This window comes from Gambusia affinis, linkage group LG19 (assembly GCF_019740435.1).
Source record: "Gambusia affinis linkage group LG19, SWU_Gaff_1.0, whole genome shotgun sequence".
Classification (NCBI taxonomy): domain Eukaryota; kingdom Metazoa; phylum Chordata; class Actinopteri; order Cyprinodontiformes; family Poeciliidae; genus Gambusia; species Gambusia affinis.
In genome coordinates, this window is record NC_057886.1 from 12,161,123 (window position 1) to 12,179,274 (window position 18,152).

General features: G+C 39.4%; 1 protein-coding gene across 4 annotated transcripts in view; it reads right to left on the reverse strand.

The window, feature by feature from the left end:
* Positions 1–18,152, reverse strand: part of cep112 (centrosomal protein 112) — a 107,693-nt gene that overhangs the window by 36,851 nt on the left and 52,690 nt on the right. For all 4 annotated transcript variants that reach the window (XM_044099957.1, XM_044099956.1, XM_044099959.1 and 1 more), the window contains 2 exons: positions 13,850–14,032; positions 6,480–6,710 (listed from right to left, as the gene is read on the reverse strand). In XM_044099957.1, coding sequence (XP_043955892.1) covers positions 6,480–6,710; positions 13,850–14,032 — 414 coding nt within the window. The remainder of the gene's footprint in view (positions 1–6,479; positions 6,711–13,849; positions 14,033–18,152) is intronic.

Genomic DNA, 18,152 nt, shown 5'->3' on the forward strand with positions numbered 1-18,152 from the left:
GACAGCAGAGCTTTTACTCTGACTCTTTCATCTGCTGGCTGACTCACTCTCTACTTCTCCCTTTCTTTTTCTCTGCCGTTGGGCTGTTTTGGCGTACCAAACAGACAAACAGGCTGACGTAGGTCTGAGCATGCGTACATGTACAAATATACACAACACAACATACATTTAGACATAAAGACCTAATAATATACATTTACGCCCCAAAATCAGATTCCGCGCTTTGCCTCCTCTGTTTTATTGTCTCACAGTAAGTCTGTCAGGGTAAGCTGAATGTGGGCCCTCTTTGATCATCCCCCAGCCAATGTTTTTCTCCTCTTCGTCTAATCCATGACCGACTGAATAATATGATTTGGTGTATCTCCAAATGGCAGGGGACCAAACTATTAAGTCAGCTGTGGCAAAGACATACCTATGACGACAATGACAATAACCTCGTACCACCACCTTCTGGCTGAAGGAGTGAATGTCTCAGGGGGGTCAGGATCAAAGCTGAATGGATTAATTTGGATGTTAATGACATAAACATCACTTTAGTTTAAGATTCTGGAACCTGACTTGTCACTACAAAGACGTGTTAGCATTTAAGACAATAAACAGTGTGACACAGATATATGCAAATGGGGTAGATACAGTTTTAGAGACTTTGTGAGAAAGTTCATAGAAAGAGCTCTAGGAAACTTTCAGGTTTCTACATCAAGAACCCTTTTTCAGTAAGTATGAGTTTTCTGGGGCCATAATGAAAATATTGTCAACACTTGTCAGTTTATACTTTTATAGGGAGTTTGGAGTAATTCGACAAATTTGTAAGAGTACCCACTATAAACAATCATTGGTTACATTTTAATTCACTGAAGAGAAGCCAGTCTCTCACAGTTCTGTATGGCAGTAAAAACACAAGCTCAAGAGTTCAGGCTAATTATGTTCTGCAGGGATAAAGGTTCAGTGTAACGTAATGGAATCAACTCTTAATGGTCCTGACCTTTACGTTTGATCCAGAACAAGTTACAGAGTATAAAATCAAAAGAAGCAAACAAAAGGAGGTTCTACTTCACAATAATGCCCAAATTTGTGTTGTTTTGTCAGATCAAAACAACACTCATAATGAGCTGCTGGAGGCTCATAATGAGCAGGATTTACTTGTAAAAATGCAAACATTTCTTTTGAGTGATGGCATAAAAATATGGGTGTATCATCTTTCAAAACATTGTTGTGCCTAGTCGTATTTATTATTACAGTAATACCTTCAAGAATGAAATCTTATTTTTTTATTTATTCAGCCCTGAATGAAGTGTGGTGAACATCATGTCCATGTTGGTCTTAAGCTAATGCTAGCAGAAGGACACAAAGCCTTAAGATGTAGATGGCAATATAAAAATCCCTAGAATTTTTTTTAAGTGGAAGAATTTGGTTTGAATTCAGGATTTAGTGATAACTTAGGTATTATACAACATTTTCATAAGGCAAAGTGATATTAATCATCACATTATTGAGAAAGACAACAAACAAAAGAGGCAGCGATGAGCAAAGTTGTACCAAATTTTTATTACATTTTTTATAAAGTCAAAGATTCCGACATCTTAATAGAACTGCTTGTTCTCATCTAGAAAATCAGCACTCAAACTATCTTGGGTGGTCTGATCAAATGTGTGCCGGTTTAAATATGCACAAAAACCCAAAATGTTCAAAGCACATTAAAATCCGATCTGTCAAACCGCATTAAAAGAAAGTGTCAGTGAGTTGTGGATGCACTCATGGAAAACTGTGTGAAAGCTGAGGCATCTCAGGTCACTTAGAACAAAAGTCATAAACAAACGGTTTCTCTGAAGCAAACAGCCAACAGGATGTTTTAAAATCTCTGTCTAAGTCGATAAACCAAGAGCTTGCTGCAATCCGCTCACCCAGCTTTCTATGGATAAAAACTTTGTTCTTCACTTCAAAATTCTAAAACAAATTTTTAGATATACGTCTTCCATACAAATAACCTAAAGAGAACTAGGTATCATGAACAGAAGACACACATGATTTAATCTAATGTTGAAACGCACATTTAATCTGAAATAGATGTAAAAGTTTTATGTCTATAGGGAAGTTAACGGTAGAACAAAACCAAAATCACAAGCGGTGGTGAAAGTATGTCGCATTTCTTAAAAAGCCCTCTCTGCCTGAAGCTCAAAGCTCTTGTTCCACATATAGGATACGGTAACATGTGGAAGAAAACAAATCAGCTTCAAGGATGGAGCTTTTAAACTTTTCCTATTTAGAGTAAAAATGGTATGAGCCACGTCATAATAAGACTAAATTCTCATTTTGACATGTTCCCATGGGATACATCACAAAGGACACTAGTAAGCATTAAAGAGTTAAGGTCAAACTATACTGAGGTTTTAAAAAATGATGGCAACAAAACTGCTGTAATTCTGAGATGGCATCTCACTAGTGAGATTTAGCAACAGTACGAACGGCTGGTACTTCTCTGTTTTACACCAATTAGATCCAGTGTGAAACCAGGGTGTTATTATTCAAAGTTTTCATGCTATTAAGATTTCATACCTGCCACAAGCTAACACATGTGAGACTGAGAAAGTAAGGTTTGGTTACTCAAAGCCAAAAAAACAGCTTTGTCACTTGCTGACGTTTTGCCACCAGGTGTTTTTTTTTTTTCTTGTCAAATTCCCAAACGCCCTTGATCTCAAGTAAAATTAGGCACAGAAACATTTTCTCACATTTCAGGATAAATCAGAAACTGTTCTTGTGATTATTTCTGTCATCTGTCACCGAGCGCAATACTTACAAATATACAAGGCGACATATCGGCAATTAAATTCCATGAAAATTGGGGTTCTTTTCAGGTAACTATTAGTGCGACACATGCACTCAAATACTCACAAGCACGCAGGCTAGCATTGACACGAACACGCAGAAAGTCATACGCAAACATCTCAGAGATTTTTTCTTCTTCCATCTAATCTCCTCTGGCAGTTCAAAGAGCCATCCTCTCCAGACTAAAAGTAAATATGAACTCACGGTTCCAGACGTTATTCATTTCCTCAAACCTGAAGCCTCTTGATCTTTTGTCTCACATTTTCTCACCTCTCCAGCGTGAGCGCAAATTGTACTGTTGTGTTGCACAAAGAAGTTTTACTCTACCAGCAAAACTCTGGGACACTTACTGCAAACGTCTACTCTCCTTAATATGCCAGGGAAAGTATGCAAAGTGTGAATTTATACATTTATACAAGATGAGAATTGCTTCCAAACTGCCTAGCTCAGATTTGTGGTGAAGACCAGCTTCTGACAACCACCTGATGTTCTGAGCTTTGCCACAACTTAAAGAGGGTGGTGAGGATATAGGGGAAGACATAAAGATGAAGGGTGGAGGTGTGGAGCAGAGAAAGAAAGTTAGATAAGGAGGTGGTGTGGGTGAAAGGCAGGATTCTTGCTCACTGTAGCCTAGAGATGAGGCGTTTTTATCAGGCACAGAGGCAGTCTCACAGTCCCCTCATTGCAGCATGGGTGATTGAGAGGTCTGAGGTTGTGTGTACTCATTCTCACCCCAGAACATATGCGCACACACACTCGGATACACACCAGCAAAGATAAACTTCAATAGTGTCGCAACTTTCCCTCAGCCTGCCTCCATCCGTTTTCCCTCTCTGCTTTCTTTCCGGCGCAGATCAAATGTGTAGGACTATCTCTCAGTCTGGTCTTATTTCCTCTGATTCTTCTGGTTCTCATTATTTCATTCCAGCAGCTTTGACAGTATACTCCCAATAAGATCCACCACAACTCCAGCCCTTTTCTCTCCACTGCCTATCCCTTAAACTCGCGCGTCTTTGATGAGAATCCATTCATGGATTTAATGGATTTCTCCTGCCTTTTTTCCATCAAAATCTTGAAGATGTGTTTAGGAAAAAAGGAGGCGGGGGAAAGCTGTCCTGCTTCTACTTCTAAGAGCACAGTGGACTGCATAGGACAGCATTTCTGTTGGCATCAAAAGACTGAGAAATTTTTAGCTTACAAAACAGGGCGTTCGAGTCAATATGGATCTGAGGCCTGACTGACTTCAGTCCTATGGGTGCAACGACAAAGTGAAAATCTTTCTTCCTTCATCTGAAGTCAAACTTGGAGAAAGATTAGAAAGTATAAAAGGCGGGGGGAATAAGATGGTCAAACCTTTGCTGAGGAATTTTTTTTTTTTTTAGAAACATCCTCTTTTAATTGCCATAAAAGGAGGGAGAACTCATTAATCTCGCTTATAAAAAGTGAAACTAGCACACAGTTGGTAGCGTTATCAGTCAGAGTTCAACACACGGCTGCACTGCTTTGAATCCTCTCCAGATTGCTCGACAACTGTGGATTGTTTTTCCTTACGCACACAAAAAGATGTAAGGAGAGAGAAGGAGACAAACTGAGTGTTTGCAACAAAACAGCTTTCAAGCACCTAAAGAAGAAAAGCTGGAGGCATTTTTTTTTTTTAGGATTTCTACCACATCAGTACCCTCGGTTCTGTGTGCCATATGGAGCCAAAATGGTGCCTAAGTGTTTTGGAGGTGCATGCATTCCGGAGCTAATGCTGTGCAGCTGATGTGGGATGGTGTCTAATGAAAACGCTCTCTTTGAGGGGCCCTGTGGAAGGATTAGGTTCTGATCAGCATCACCATAGGTCAGTTCCTGCTGGACTAGCAAAAGATTACGAGTGATTTTGCAATGTGGGTTGAGTTACGAAGGTGGAAAGAGGAATAATAAAAAACAAAAAGAAGGAAAGAAAAAAAAAAGATCTGAAGATATAGAATGGCTGGTTTAAGTGTCCACACCCTTTGTATTATTTCACATTTTATCTGGTAGCAACCAAAAGGTTCAACGCTTTTATGAGTGAAACAAAAGAAAAACAGTTCATGCTTTTCAATATTTTTAACTAATAAAATAAAATCTATCTTTATATGTCTTCATCTATCCTATGATGGACCAAAATGAAATCCACTGCAACCAAGTCTCAACTCCTGTGTTTAATTTATGCTCTGGATGAATATAGCTGTTCTTTCAAGGCCTAGCTGAAAAGCAAAGAGCATCAGGGAGAGCAAAGATGCCCACTAGGCAGGTCAGGGATAAAGATAAGACATTTAAAGCAGGATGGGTTTACACCAATATCCCCAGTGGAAATCCCAAAGAGAACTGATCAATCCAAAAATAAATAGAAATGGACACAGGCAGCCACCTGAACTGACTGGCCAGGCAGAAAGAGCATTACAAAAAAAAGGTCACATCTTGTACATGTACGTGTGCAAGACAATGTAACAAAAGTACTTACAAAATTTCCAAAATTCTAAAAAGCTAGTTTTGAGCTTGTGTAAATATAGATGCAAACTGAAGAAGCATCAATAAAATAACAACAGCTGCAAAAAAAATATATTAGTAATTCAATTTTTTAAATTAACTTTTTTACTTTTCATTTGATTTAAACATCTAAATAAGGCATTTCAACAATTAATTTCTTTCCTGAAATCCTGTTGGAGGCACATCTTTCAGGTGAAGGTTGCATTCTGTCAACTGACCAGAAGGGGGGGACTAGTCTGGTTGAATAAAACAAATCTAAACCATGTAGTGTTGCAGAAAATTAACTCGACAACTTTAATCTGTAGTTTTGAAGTAGAATGATTTACGATCATTTTACTTTTTTGGATTGACGAAATCAATCGAAAAAGAAAAAGAAAAAAATCTACTTTAGCAGTGTGCCGTAATTGTTACCTCAATTGTTCTTATGCACATAACAGACAAAGATTGGGATTGTTGCATTGAGATTACTTGAAATGTACAGATTGGCCTTGTACATAGTTATAGAAGGAGTCTTGTGAAATGTCTGGTGCATATGCAGCATCATTTTGCAGAAGAGTCTGAATGGAAGAACTTGCAAAACAGAATGTAAAATTACACACCTAGAGCATGAAGATAAAAATACTGTTAGCTGCAGCTCAAAACGAACACTTACACACAGGCACATTTAAAAAAACAGCATTTCCAATCACAAAGATCCACACAGCGTTACTGTGTGTGTTTTATATATTACATTTAAAATCTTTGTAATACCGAGAACAAACTTAAAGTTGGGGAAATAGCAGACTGAAAGAAGGACAAACATTTGCATGATGCACAGACATTAACACATGTAAACAATAATCTATAGAATCAAAGAGTAAAGTTTAGCACTTGAAGTGCAACACAGACATGGGATATTTCTACATGCTATGTGGTAGTGAAGGCAACCATTTTGGGTTAAAGCTGTTGATGTCCCAGGTTCCTGCTGCAGCAGCAGATTGATGCGGTTGAGCACAAATGCGAGACACCTCATTTTGTATAAAAAAAAAAAATAAAAAAATAAAAATCGACAACTTCTCTTCCACTCCACTACTTGGACTACTTCCAATAAAACATACTGAGAACTTACAACAGAATTCACTCATATCTCTTCCCCTATTTACCTTCTCCAGATTGGCGTCCATCTCCTGTTGGTGGCTCTTCTTCAGATCGTTGGTCATCCGTTCCATGTCGGAGCGCAGCTGCTGCATCGACGCCTCCTTGGCGTGGATCGCTTTTTGCCTCTCCTCCTCCTGAAGCAGCGCCATCTCGGCCAGCTTCTGCTTGTGCTGCTCATGGGCCTGCTGGAACTCATCGTGTAGAGTTGACACTTGGGCCTCCAAATTGGAAATTGTCTGTAGATTGACATAAAAATGCATAGGGAGGAGGAAAAGTTATTAGACTTTGTATATTTTTTTTCCTACTCAGTAGGTTAGGAATGAAAATGCAGAAAAGTTCTTATATTTCTATGCATTTTGCAAGGTAGAAAGTCTTTCTGAACATTTAGTTGATGTATTGATTTAAATGAAAGGGTAATGCCTGAGAATAGAGATGGGCTGACGGAAAGAGATAATTGGATACAGTATCAGAGAAAAGGAGTCAGTGGAAATTCAGGCGTTTGTACTGTACTCTGTATGGATGTGGGTGGTGGCCTCTGCAGTGAACTCCTCACTTTAACTCCCCCCTTTCAAACCTCTCAGCTTTGACTTTTCTCAGTAGAGCACGTTTTAATAGTGTTGCCAGTGAGAGTTAGCATAACATAGCAGAAATGCTAATAAGCACAAGTGAGTGCAAAGACTGTAAAAATAAACTGCTCTAACATGAGCAGTGGGAGCCAGATCTTTGCAGTTTGGATAATGTCAAAAAGAAAGATAACCCCCCCCCAAAAAAAAAAAAACATCACATGATTAGGAGGATGGAGACAGTTTTGAAAGAGATGTGGCAGAGGGAACATTTGCAATGAAAATATTTGTTCTCATAAGGAACATGGACCCTTACTATTTAGCTAGAGTACAGTAATTGTACTACATCAGGGTAAATGCAGGATTCAGGAAGTCAAATTTAATACTTTTTAAGGACTTTTAATGTCACCTTAACTGAAATTTAAGATGGAAAAATCTATAAATGTACAGGAAGTTTGGGGAATCCTACTGCATTAAAATCAGATATTTTTGCACAGAATGCACCTAGCCCCGTATGGGTTGACAATAGAAATGAGTCATTGGCGAAAACAAACGTACAGCGAACTTGCACTTAGTCATGATAGATACAGAAAAGCTAGCTAGCTAGCAAGCAAGGGTTTACTAGCAACTGGTTACTGGTAGTCGCAACAGCCTCGAGTAACACAAAGCAACAACGATGTCTGCCGATTACTCAAACTTTGGCCTGACAGTCCCAAAAAACTAACAAAAAAACAACACATACAAGATTAAATAGTTCCGCCATGACCACATCTAAGACTTCTGAGATAATTTAAGGCAAAATCACATATTTCTAAGGCACATTTCAAGGCCTTAATTCTAGATGCATAAATTTAAGGATGCACAGACAATCTATGAAAATAGGCGCCTGATCCTTAAAGGCATTCTAGGATGACTCCACCAATTAGAAGCAATAGGCAATAACTATTACAGTGAAGTTTTGAGTGGTCTAAGATGAAGGACGCTGTTTCACTCCAACATACCTGTATTGCACCTATTCCCCAGTTATTGCACATCCTCATTACTCTCCTTTGTTTCAGCATGTGCTCTTGCCTGCTGCTCAGTCCCCAGCCGCCAGAAAGGCCCGAGCATCCCAGGACAACACCGAGTTAAGGCTATCAGACAGCGAGTGTCTGAGGTGCTTTTTATTTAGGGGACACTGAGGAGAAGCAAAAGGGACTTAAAAGGAGCGCCATGTAAACAAGCAGGAGCTGTGGCTACCAGCTACACTCTTGTCTACACTGGTTCACGCACACAGATCTCCCCGCGTGTACGAGGGCGTGCGCATAGAGACGAATAGTCTCCAGCTGCCACACACACTCAGAATAACAAGCAGCAAATTCAAAGAAAACAAACATGAAATCGTGTCCCCTAAATTCTGTCTGATCGTTCGCAATTTTCTCTGCTCCGCTTTTGCAATCGAGGGCAAGAAGCAATACCATGTGAACCCTGGGGTGTTTTTAATGCATAATTCTCTGTTTGACTAAAGTTGATACTATTTTTTTTTTTTTAAGTCTCTTAATAACTAAGTATATAATCATCCAGAGCAGTAATCTCAGTATTGACATATAGCAAACACATAAAAACTTTGCTCTGGGTACAACAGCAATTTATAATAAATGCATTTATTTACATTAAAAAAATCACGTCATTGTCCAACCACGGACTTTCCAATGTTTTATTTAGATTCTATGCTGCAGACCAGCACAAAGTACTGTAATTATAATGGCTATACTAAAAAAAATCTGAAAGTAGTGGTGAGCATTTGTCTTCAGGAGGCCCTGAGTCAGTAGCCCATAACAGATCAATCTTTTGTTCCATGGTCTACACGAGGTTAAAACTCTTCTCCATACCCCAAAGGAACAGGAAAGTCAACCGATTTGTAAAAACAACTCTTGCTGTAATAAAAGTTTGCATCAACCTGTTTTGCACATCAACAAACTGAACGTTTTGCTAATTCGTCTTTGCAAAACAGCTCAGGCTTGGGCAGATTGGACAAAAAATGTTTTCAAATGTACATTTTCTAATCTTGGTGAAGATCTGAACTTTTAATTTAGGTCTGGACTTTGACTGGGCCATTCTAACATATGGAAAAGCTTTGATCTAAACAGTTCCTTATGTTTAGGTCATCCTAAGCAGCCTCAACTATTTGCCAGTCTCTAGCAGGATTGTCCTGTATTTACTTAGCTTTTAACCCTGAATTGAGGAGAGTTCTGTGAGATGTTCAAGGTTCAAGATGTTTTCTAACCTAAAAATTGTTTTAAACTTCTTCACAACTTTATCACAGATCTGTTTGGCGTGTTCTTCATGTTCATGGCGACTTCTGTTCTCTATGAAATGTCTGAACTCTTAAACCCTTTTTATTTGTTATATGAAAGCATGTTGAAACGCATCAGAGCACCAGCGTTCACTGAAGATTTCAGCTGTGATCAGAACTGGGATGATGGGGGAGAAAATGAAACAGAAATCATCTGAATTCAAATATGAATTAACTTTTCTAAAGAAAGACATTGATAAACACCACAGACAAGCAGACTGACAGAGCCTAACACAGGAAGTTTAATATTTATAAGACACTGTAGAGCGAGACCCAGCAACTTTAAATATGCCGTGTAGTCAGAACATGTGACCTTCTGCTGAAATAGTAAATTGTTACCAAGTAACAAAACAATTTCTATGCAAGAATGACAACACATCAGAGACCATCCCAGTCTAGGCTGTCCTTTTTATCTCAGCTTTGACACAGTCTGTCATCATCCTTTTCATTTGATGCGGTTTAATCGAGTCTCGGGATTGTAAACCTCTGGAAAAAAAAAAGAAAAAAGAAAGCAACAACAAGGAAAAAAAAACCTTCCATAATTTCGTTCAGCACGAATGAGGCAAAAGAACTCAAATAAGTTTCTACTTTCTCCTCTGCTATTGAAGTCCAGATGGTGTGTACGATCCTTCAGAAGAGAAATAATTACCGGAGAAAATAACAGCCACCCAAAGGTTTGAGGGGAAACAGGTGGGAAATAATAGGAATGATGGGCTTTAAATTCGAAAGAAATACGTTTCTGCAGGTTTCAATGAGTTTTACTTAAAATAAAAACTTATTGTGACCTTCAGGATCCTTAGGATTTAAATACGACATATACATAAATTAATGTAAGATGCATTACATGTAAAGTAATAAGTTAAGTCTGTGGCTCATCAGATCCAGCAGATTTATTCATTGATTTTTCATCGATGTTACCTAGCTGCAGTACCGTTACAGGGCAAACACACCTTCTGCTTGCCACAGTGCATTTTTTTTAGAAGATATAATTCTTTCAACAGGAGCTGCGGGGAGGAAAAGAAATCTGAATGGCACAGTGTGGCCTGCTGGATGGTGTCCAGACGGCACTGGTTTGGGTTGCAATAATTTAAATGAATTATTATGCATGTGTTTTTGACTACTTCACATGCCGCCGAAGTGTTACAGTTACTGACAACAAGTTTTATACTTTATCTTCTGAATTAAATTATTTTCAAAAAACAATTATATTGCAGATATAATCAGGATTTCAGTAATAATCATTGTTAACTTTTTGGCTAACTGGTATGATTTAATCGAACGTCTTAATATTATGATACTGAAATCCGGTAAAAATCAACTGACACACACAGTTGTATCAAATGATACATGTTTACTTTTTTTTTTCAATAAAACATTGCATGCTTTATGCAAGCATTTTTTTAAAGAAAATCCATAATCAATGAAAGCTTTGAATCTTCATAGGCGTGCGTAGCCATATTTAACTTTGATCTTCCACCGGAGGGCAGTCGACAAGAAGCTTTTTGGGGAAAGTAACAATTTTGCAAAAGATGTAAAGGTTATAGAAATAAGCATGTTAAAAATAAAAAAGTTGGCATCATATAAAATATAGAGTCCTATTTTCAAGCCTAATCTTGTTACATAAAGTTTCCTGCGATAACTGAGCTGGTAAAGGATGAGTCCATTTTTATTCCCTAAACAAACTGCAAAAGTGTCCAAACCCTGTGGGAAAGACATTTGGAATTGCTTAAAAAAAGAACCACAACCAATGCTGCCAGTGCCTCCAGTGACATTTTGGAACAAGCAAATGAAGAAACATACAAATTATGAATGTAACCCACTGTAAATGTTGACCAAGGAGAGAAATCCTGGATGTATTTCAGACTTTTTATGAGTTTGTGAAAACCCCTGAAGGAGATTGTCTCTTTTTTTTTTTTTTTTTTTTTTTTTTGGAGTGGAAATCATTTGGAATTTTAATTTCAAAAAGCTTTATGAGTAAGCCAACTTATTGTTTGCCCTAACTGAAAAAACAAAAACAAAAAGAAATAAACATGTAAAATATGAAATGGATTGGGGGTTAAAATCAAGAGTCAGGAATGCATGCTGGTGTTGGATCACTGAATCAAATTAAGGCACCACTTCATCCTCTGGGGGGCATTAATCAGCTAACAGAAACACACAGCAGGCTGCAGGCGGCGAGATATCGCATCATTACGGACTAATGACTGGAATCTCCTCATCACACTTTAGAAAAGTTTAAAACAAGGTGTTTACCACAGACCATGTGGGTGCAAACCTAATTTTCTGAGCTAAGAAGAGGTCTACGACCATCAAAATTATAAACCGGAACCCTAAATTGCAACTCTAATTAAGTTCTGGACAATAAATAAGAAGAAAGGATATATTTGTGTGCATTTAGCAGCGTGCTAAATGATGTAGAAACCCCAAGCGAGCAACAGATGGGTGATGCAGCCTGTCTAATGAGTTGCAGCACAGTTTGCTGACTGACGCAGTCTGGTGGGATGAAGTCGTGTCCCTGTTCAAATTTTTTAGCTCTTCCCTCCAGCTGCTGCGACGACACATCCGCTCTCCTGCTCAAACACAAGCCGGGAGCCAGGAATGCTGTTTATTAGAGTCTTGCCACAACCAGGAGATGAGCAGCTATTACTCATCCTGGGAGAGAGTCACTGAAGTTGGCTGTTCCTCTTTGCCAAGTTTAGACTTATTAAGCATGAAGACAAGCCGAGACTACAGCTTTGTCTGTCCGAACCAGGGTGAAAATAATGCGAAACAACCCTTGCAATGTTTTAACTGGCTGAAAAAAACGCTCTGCATCCAAACACTATACTAAAAAATGTCTTCACCCAATCTGTAGTTGTCAGTGTCAGAGAAATTGTCACAGTATATTCCTTCTTTTCATGGCCTGAAACGTTGATTTTGACGCTCTGACATTAGACAGCCGTCATATGGCTTCTTTAAACTGCTGAACGGGCAAACAACAGGAACTGAGAATATGAAATGAGGATTGGGGGAACTTTGTTTTCAGTCCACCCTCCTCCCCAACGTCGTCAGATGCCAAGATCTGTCAAGCCGTACGTCACTTTGACATGAGCGGAGCTTTGCGTTGTGAGCAGCCATATCCTGCGGTGGCGGCATCTCCAGAAATCACTTTCTCAGAAATGGGTCCTACTTTTACATGCTGCGAAAACAACGCTACTCAAAACTATCACGTCATGAAACGAAACAATAATATTTTTTGATTACATTTTCGGAAAGTCTATAGAAATATATTACTTTGGCACTTCTGGATAGCTTTTACCCATAAATGTGTTTGTTAATGTCTAGGTGTGTCAATCAGTTGTAGACGAATAGGGAGCGGCAAAGTAGTTAATGCTTAAATGTTTTTTCCGTTACAAAATCATTTCTTAAAAAAAAAATGAAAGAAAAATATACAAATTTAATAAAGATTGTGTTACTGTTTAATTCTTTCTTTTGACTTTCATCTAAAAAAAAGTGCAAACTAACTAATTATAAACAGTTTTCACCAAAAGTGTCATCCCAAGTGGTTTCTCAAATTACCGTCTTCTACCCAAAGTCCAATAAATAAACATTTTCCATGCTGACAAGTTTAATTTCTCCACGAAGCCTGACAAGTCAAAAAAAAAAAAACCCAAAAAAACAATCCCAGTTGGGGGCTGGTTTATCAAATAGCTTCCTACAGAGCTCCAATCTATCACCCAGGCTGGAGAGCGCCCAAAACCCAGTGGAGGGGTTTAGGCTGAAGACCTGCTGTTTTGGGGGTAAATCATAAAAGAATAGCCCCCTCAATGTCTGACAAGTCCATTGATTCAGATCAAGAATTCATACAGGTCATTGTGCAAGAAAATGCTGTAATAAGAGAATAAACTGCGCTTTCTGGAGAGAGACGACTTCCAGCGGTGAGAGGACAAAGCCCTGTAAAATAGATACACTTCGCCTGCAGATTGGAAAGCTCACCAGGGCGTCTAAAAGTGTGGATTTAAAAATAAAAACACAATAACGCTTGGTTGCATACATAAGTGATAACTTTAGTGTTTTAAACCTTTATAGTGGCTTCTAGAAACTTGCTTTGGTAATTAAACAATTGGAAACTAACATTGAAACTTGGATTTCTTGCGTTTCCTTAGTTTTTCCTCGTTTCCTTTAGTTTTCTCTGTTTTATTACCAAAGCTCGCCATCATTCATAAGTATTTTTCTGTTCGCACATCCATATTTAAAATTCTCGCACGAAATACGCAGCAATCAGAAAAATTATTCACACCCAGAGTAAGAACGTGCCTTGCTTCAAGTTAAAAAGTGTCTCAACCCGCTGTGCTTTTGAAACCCCAGGACAACGTCAATGGGCGAAAAGCGAAACGGTTATCCACGGGAGAGCGGCGGGTCAGCATGTGTTGGCGTGTGTGTGTGTGTGTGTGAGTGTGTCTGCATCTGTGAAGGTTGATCTGTCGAGACCCCCTACCTGGGCATCGTGCTTCCTCCACTCCTGGGCGTGCTGCTGGTGCTGTTGCAGGGTGGCCCTGGCCTGCCTCTCCAGGCTGCTCGCCTCCCGCTGGTGCTCCTGGACCAGGTTGTCCTTTTCCGCGCTGTGCTGCTGCTGTAGCCGCGTCCTCTCCTGCTCGTGCTGTGCGTGCTGCTCAGCCATCTGATTGGACAAGCCGGCAAAAAAGAGACTTCATCAGCCAACACACGCGCTCCAAACCTTGTCGTCATGACAACTTGTCCATGTACGTTTTTCTTAATCTTCATCGTCCCGTTTCCACCAACACTTTCATCCAACCAGAGTGCTGGGCTAATTAAGCAAGATTAGAAGGGATGTGGTAGAAAAAAAAAATTAAAATTAAAAAGAAAGCGGAAAGTTTTTGAGCATCCTCACATCACCAGACACGAAAACATAATGAGACGTGTTTACATCTATCCTGCTCCCCACACCCCCAACCCTCAAGCCTCCCACTGCTAATTGTAGGGACTGGCCCTTAATGTCCAAGTCTCTCCCTTGTGGCTGGTCTCATTCGTCTCATTCTGAGGTCGGCATATGAAAGGGTCGCCGGTTTATGCTATGTAAGAAAGCTGGTAGGGGTTAGCCATCTGGCGGCGGTAACCACCATGCCCCATGCTATGCGCTTGACAGAATGTGAAAATCGGCTTAGGCGAAGAATATGATGATTATTATAATCTGAAAAAGTACGAACGTTTGAGAGGAAGACACTTAATGATTCTTGACAGTCCCTCTGCGACAGTTTCAATTTAAAAGTTTAAAAGATAATATTCGTGTGGATGTTTAAGGATTATGCACCTTAAGGGTGAAATCCAACATTCAAGGAAATATTTATGAAAATTTTATAAATGGGAAAGGTTGAAACATAAATATCCTGAAGATTTAAGTCTGGCAAAAACTTCAGTCTATAACATCACAGTGTCATAGAGGAAAATGCTTGTAATGGGACAAAAAGCTTGAATTTTTCAGGGTTTAATCATCCTGTCAGTTGAAGCAAGTCCGTTTTCTAGCTGAGCTGTAAGAGGAGTCACCTGCTGGGATGTGAAGGCCGGGCCGGTGAAGCTCCCAAGCCTTTCCCAGACTCTGTTCCCACTCCCCTGTGGTGGAGTGAGGGACAAGCAACCCCCACGTCGTCCCGCCGCTCTGGCGCAGTCCGAGCCCTGAAAGGACAGCAGGGGCCCGGGGCCCACTAGCCTCCCTGCTTTGAAGCTAATCCGCACACATTGTGCATGACGGCACCCTACCTGGCCAACCAGAGGAGCGAAGATCGACAGCCTCTGTGCCCGATGTCTGCTCTGTCCATGGCACTGGCTGTGAACACCAAGCACTATTCAGAGTGGGCAATGAATGAGGAAATATCTCCAGGAAGCTGGATTCCAACTTTAAAAAGTAGGGATGGCCATTTAAATGCTCATTTAGGCGTCCAAAGATTTATTCTTCTGGTTTTGTTGCATAATGACTGTCAGAGGTTTGCATTCAATCATCGAAAAATTTATAAACTGTGCCGAAAATCGACAACTTAACAATCTCAAACGCACACAGCAAAAAAAAATTTAAGCTTCTGGAGCGGCCCAGAATTCAGCCCTGTAGAAAATGTGCGGACTTTTGCTGAAAAGGAAGAGTCTGTGCCAGCATACTAACTAATTCAAATGGATCCTACCATTTTTGGCAACAAGGGCTAAAATATTCAGCCAGAACTACAGTATAAAAAAAAATTTGTGCACTCAATTCTTTCTTTTTCGAAATTACCCAAGTTGACTTCTAAATTATGTCAGTCGACCCTAAAAAGAACAATTAAGACAAAATGATAAAACCCAAAAACATCCAACTCATTACCCAAAAAAGGATTCTTATGCATTTTATATTACCATTTCGAAATGGTAATATTTTGAAATGTTAATTTATTATGTCTGACATAATAAATTAATGTCAGACATGTGTTGTTAGCAGGGTTAGCACATAATACCTGCAGGACCAGAAATGGAAGAAGAAAGACATGGAGGTGGATAGAAATGCACAGTTTGAAGGGAAGTACAACACACAGAAGGAACAAAAGGATCTAAAAAAATGAAAGAAAAAACAGAAGGAAGAAAAGAAAGGAAAGAAATCAGGACAAGAAAGGAAACAGATAAGGAGGAGGTAGGGCACAAAATGAAGGGAGGGAAACAGGAAGACGTAAAGAAGAAATTACAAATGATGCAATAAATTAACAAGAAGATACAAAGGATGGAAGGAAGAGAAGACAAAAAGAGGAATAGAAGTCAAATGCTCATCAATACTCGAAGGAAGGAGAACATTTAGACAAAAAACATGAAATTAAGTCTGGAACCAAAAACATTTTTCCTTACTTATTGTGACACAAAAAAAGCTGAAATTCAATTTCAGAGTCTTCCAGAAAATAGCGACCCAGCCATGATGAGTTCACGTAAACTTCTGAATGCCACTCTAGTTTTGCCAAACACCCTGAGAGAAAGTGATGTTTGGCATTAGTGAAAGTGCATTCTGACAGTCTGTTGTATTCTGGCAACAGACTGCCCGGAATAAAGGACCTTTATTCCTTCAAATAAAACACACACTATTAAAACATATATTATGCTTCGGAAGACGTTTTTATTTATTTATCCAAAACTGGTTTGAAAATGAGGAAATAACAGTAAAGCTCAAATATGAAGATCATCTTTCTTATGCTGCTACTGGTGATGTTGATACTATAGAAAACCCAACAGATAAAATGTATCATCTCTACTAACAACTCATTAAGACGTGAGATATATGCATAATATGCTGCCTCACAGAAATCATTAGATTTATGTTGGAGGAACTCTGTCAAACTTTGACAGAGGCTGATAGACTTTATAACATGGGTGTTCTGGATAACAGAAATGGGCGACATTGATATAATGTGAAATCAACAATTAGAGGAGAGAAGCAAATAGAGAGCATTCCCTAAAAAGAGCCTGGATGTGACATTACGCATGAGACGCATGCAGTACAGGATGCTGCGGTTCTTAAATGGACCAGCGTGGCAGTTTTTTAGGAAACAGTGAGTCAGTTAGGGCACAATTTGGAGCTCCAGAGAATTGTGTGGTACAAATTGAGAATGGACAGTGAGGTAAAAGGGCTTCTTCTGCTCTAAAGAGGACAGACAAGACAGATCTCAAGCGGAAAAACGGCTGGAGTTAAATTCTGAAATGGAAAAAAGGCAACCGTCTTCTCTTCATTGTAGGGTTTGATGGACAGAGAGTTCCAAAGAGAGAGAATAAATACATGCTCTAGCTACTTATATACTTATATGTCTACAAACTAGATTTCTTCTTCATTTAATGCGCTAGTCTGACACATGAAGAGTAAAGCTGTAAAGCATTTCCCCTAAGTGTTAAGCTCTCGACTCCAAACCAGCTATAAGACCACTCTGAATTTAAGCTAGATCCAGAAACCGTGCCTGACAGCGTGGAGGGTCAGCTGGCCAACAGCTCCCCTCTGATCTATTTCTCCACTTAAAAGTATCACTAAAGCCGCCCTGGAGGGAATTTGCTTCTCCGAACGGACTCCAGCACCATGACCCCTTCAATCTTGTGACACCAATCTTTCTGGAGCGGAAGCAACAACACACACATGCAGGCCTGACAGACTGGGAGCTCACAAAGAAAGTGTCAAAAAAAATCTAACATGAAATAGCATTCATAAGTAATAAAACAGTCTTCCTGTCCATTCGAATGAATTTCTGTTGACTGATGTGAAAAAACTCTCATCAGACAGCGAAATCAATCGTCTGTTTTTATCTTATAGAGAAAAGCGTTCCTGATCACCATGTTTGGCCATCCCAGCTTCGCCTCCTCAGCAGACGATGATCATCATATAAATACAACTTGAAAATCATTACTTTGTTGCAGCAAATCAGAGTTTGGGGGAAACAATATTTACTTTTAGACAACTTAACTTGCACTGTTTGATGTCAGTTAAAATATGTGTATTTTCCACCAACTCTCCTGTGTTATAAGATTTTTTATTTTCTTCTTTTTCTAAGAAATGGTTAACGCAATTCAACACAGCCGTTCAGCCGTGGTGCATTTTAGTAAGGAAATTTTTCTCCCCTCTCCTTGGAAGTAACACTGGCCTCATACCCCTTCTTTCACATCAATCTACCGCAATTTACACGCAGCGTAAACTCCATCTAGCCAGAAAATGAGAGTTAGCATGCTTATTAACGTACAGGTTTGGTGCCAGTTTGGTGCTTGGAAAGCAATCACGCTCTGGATACGGAAGG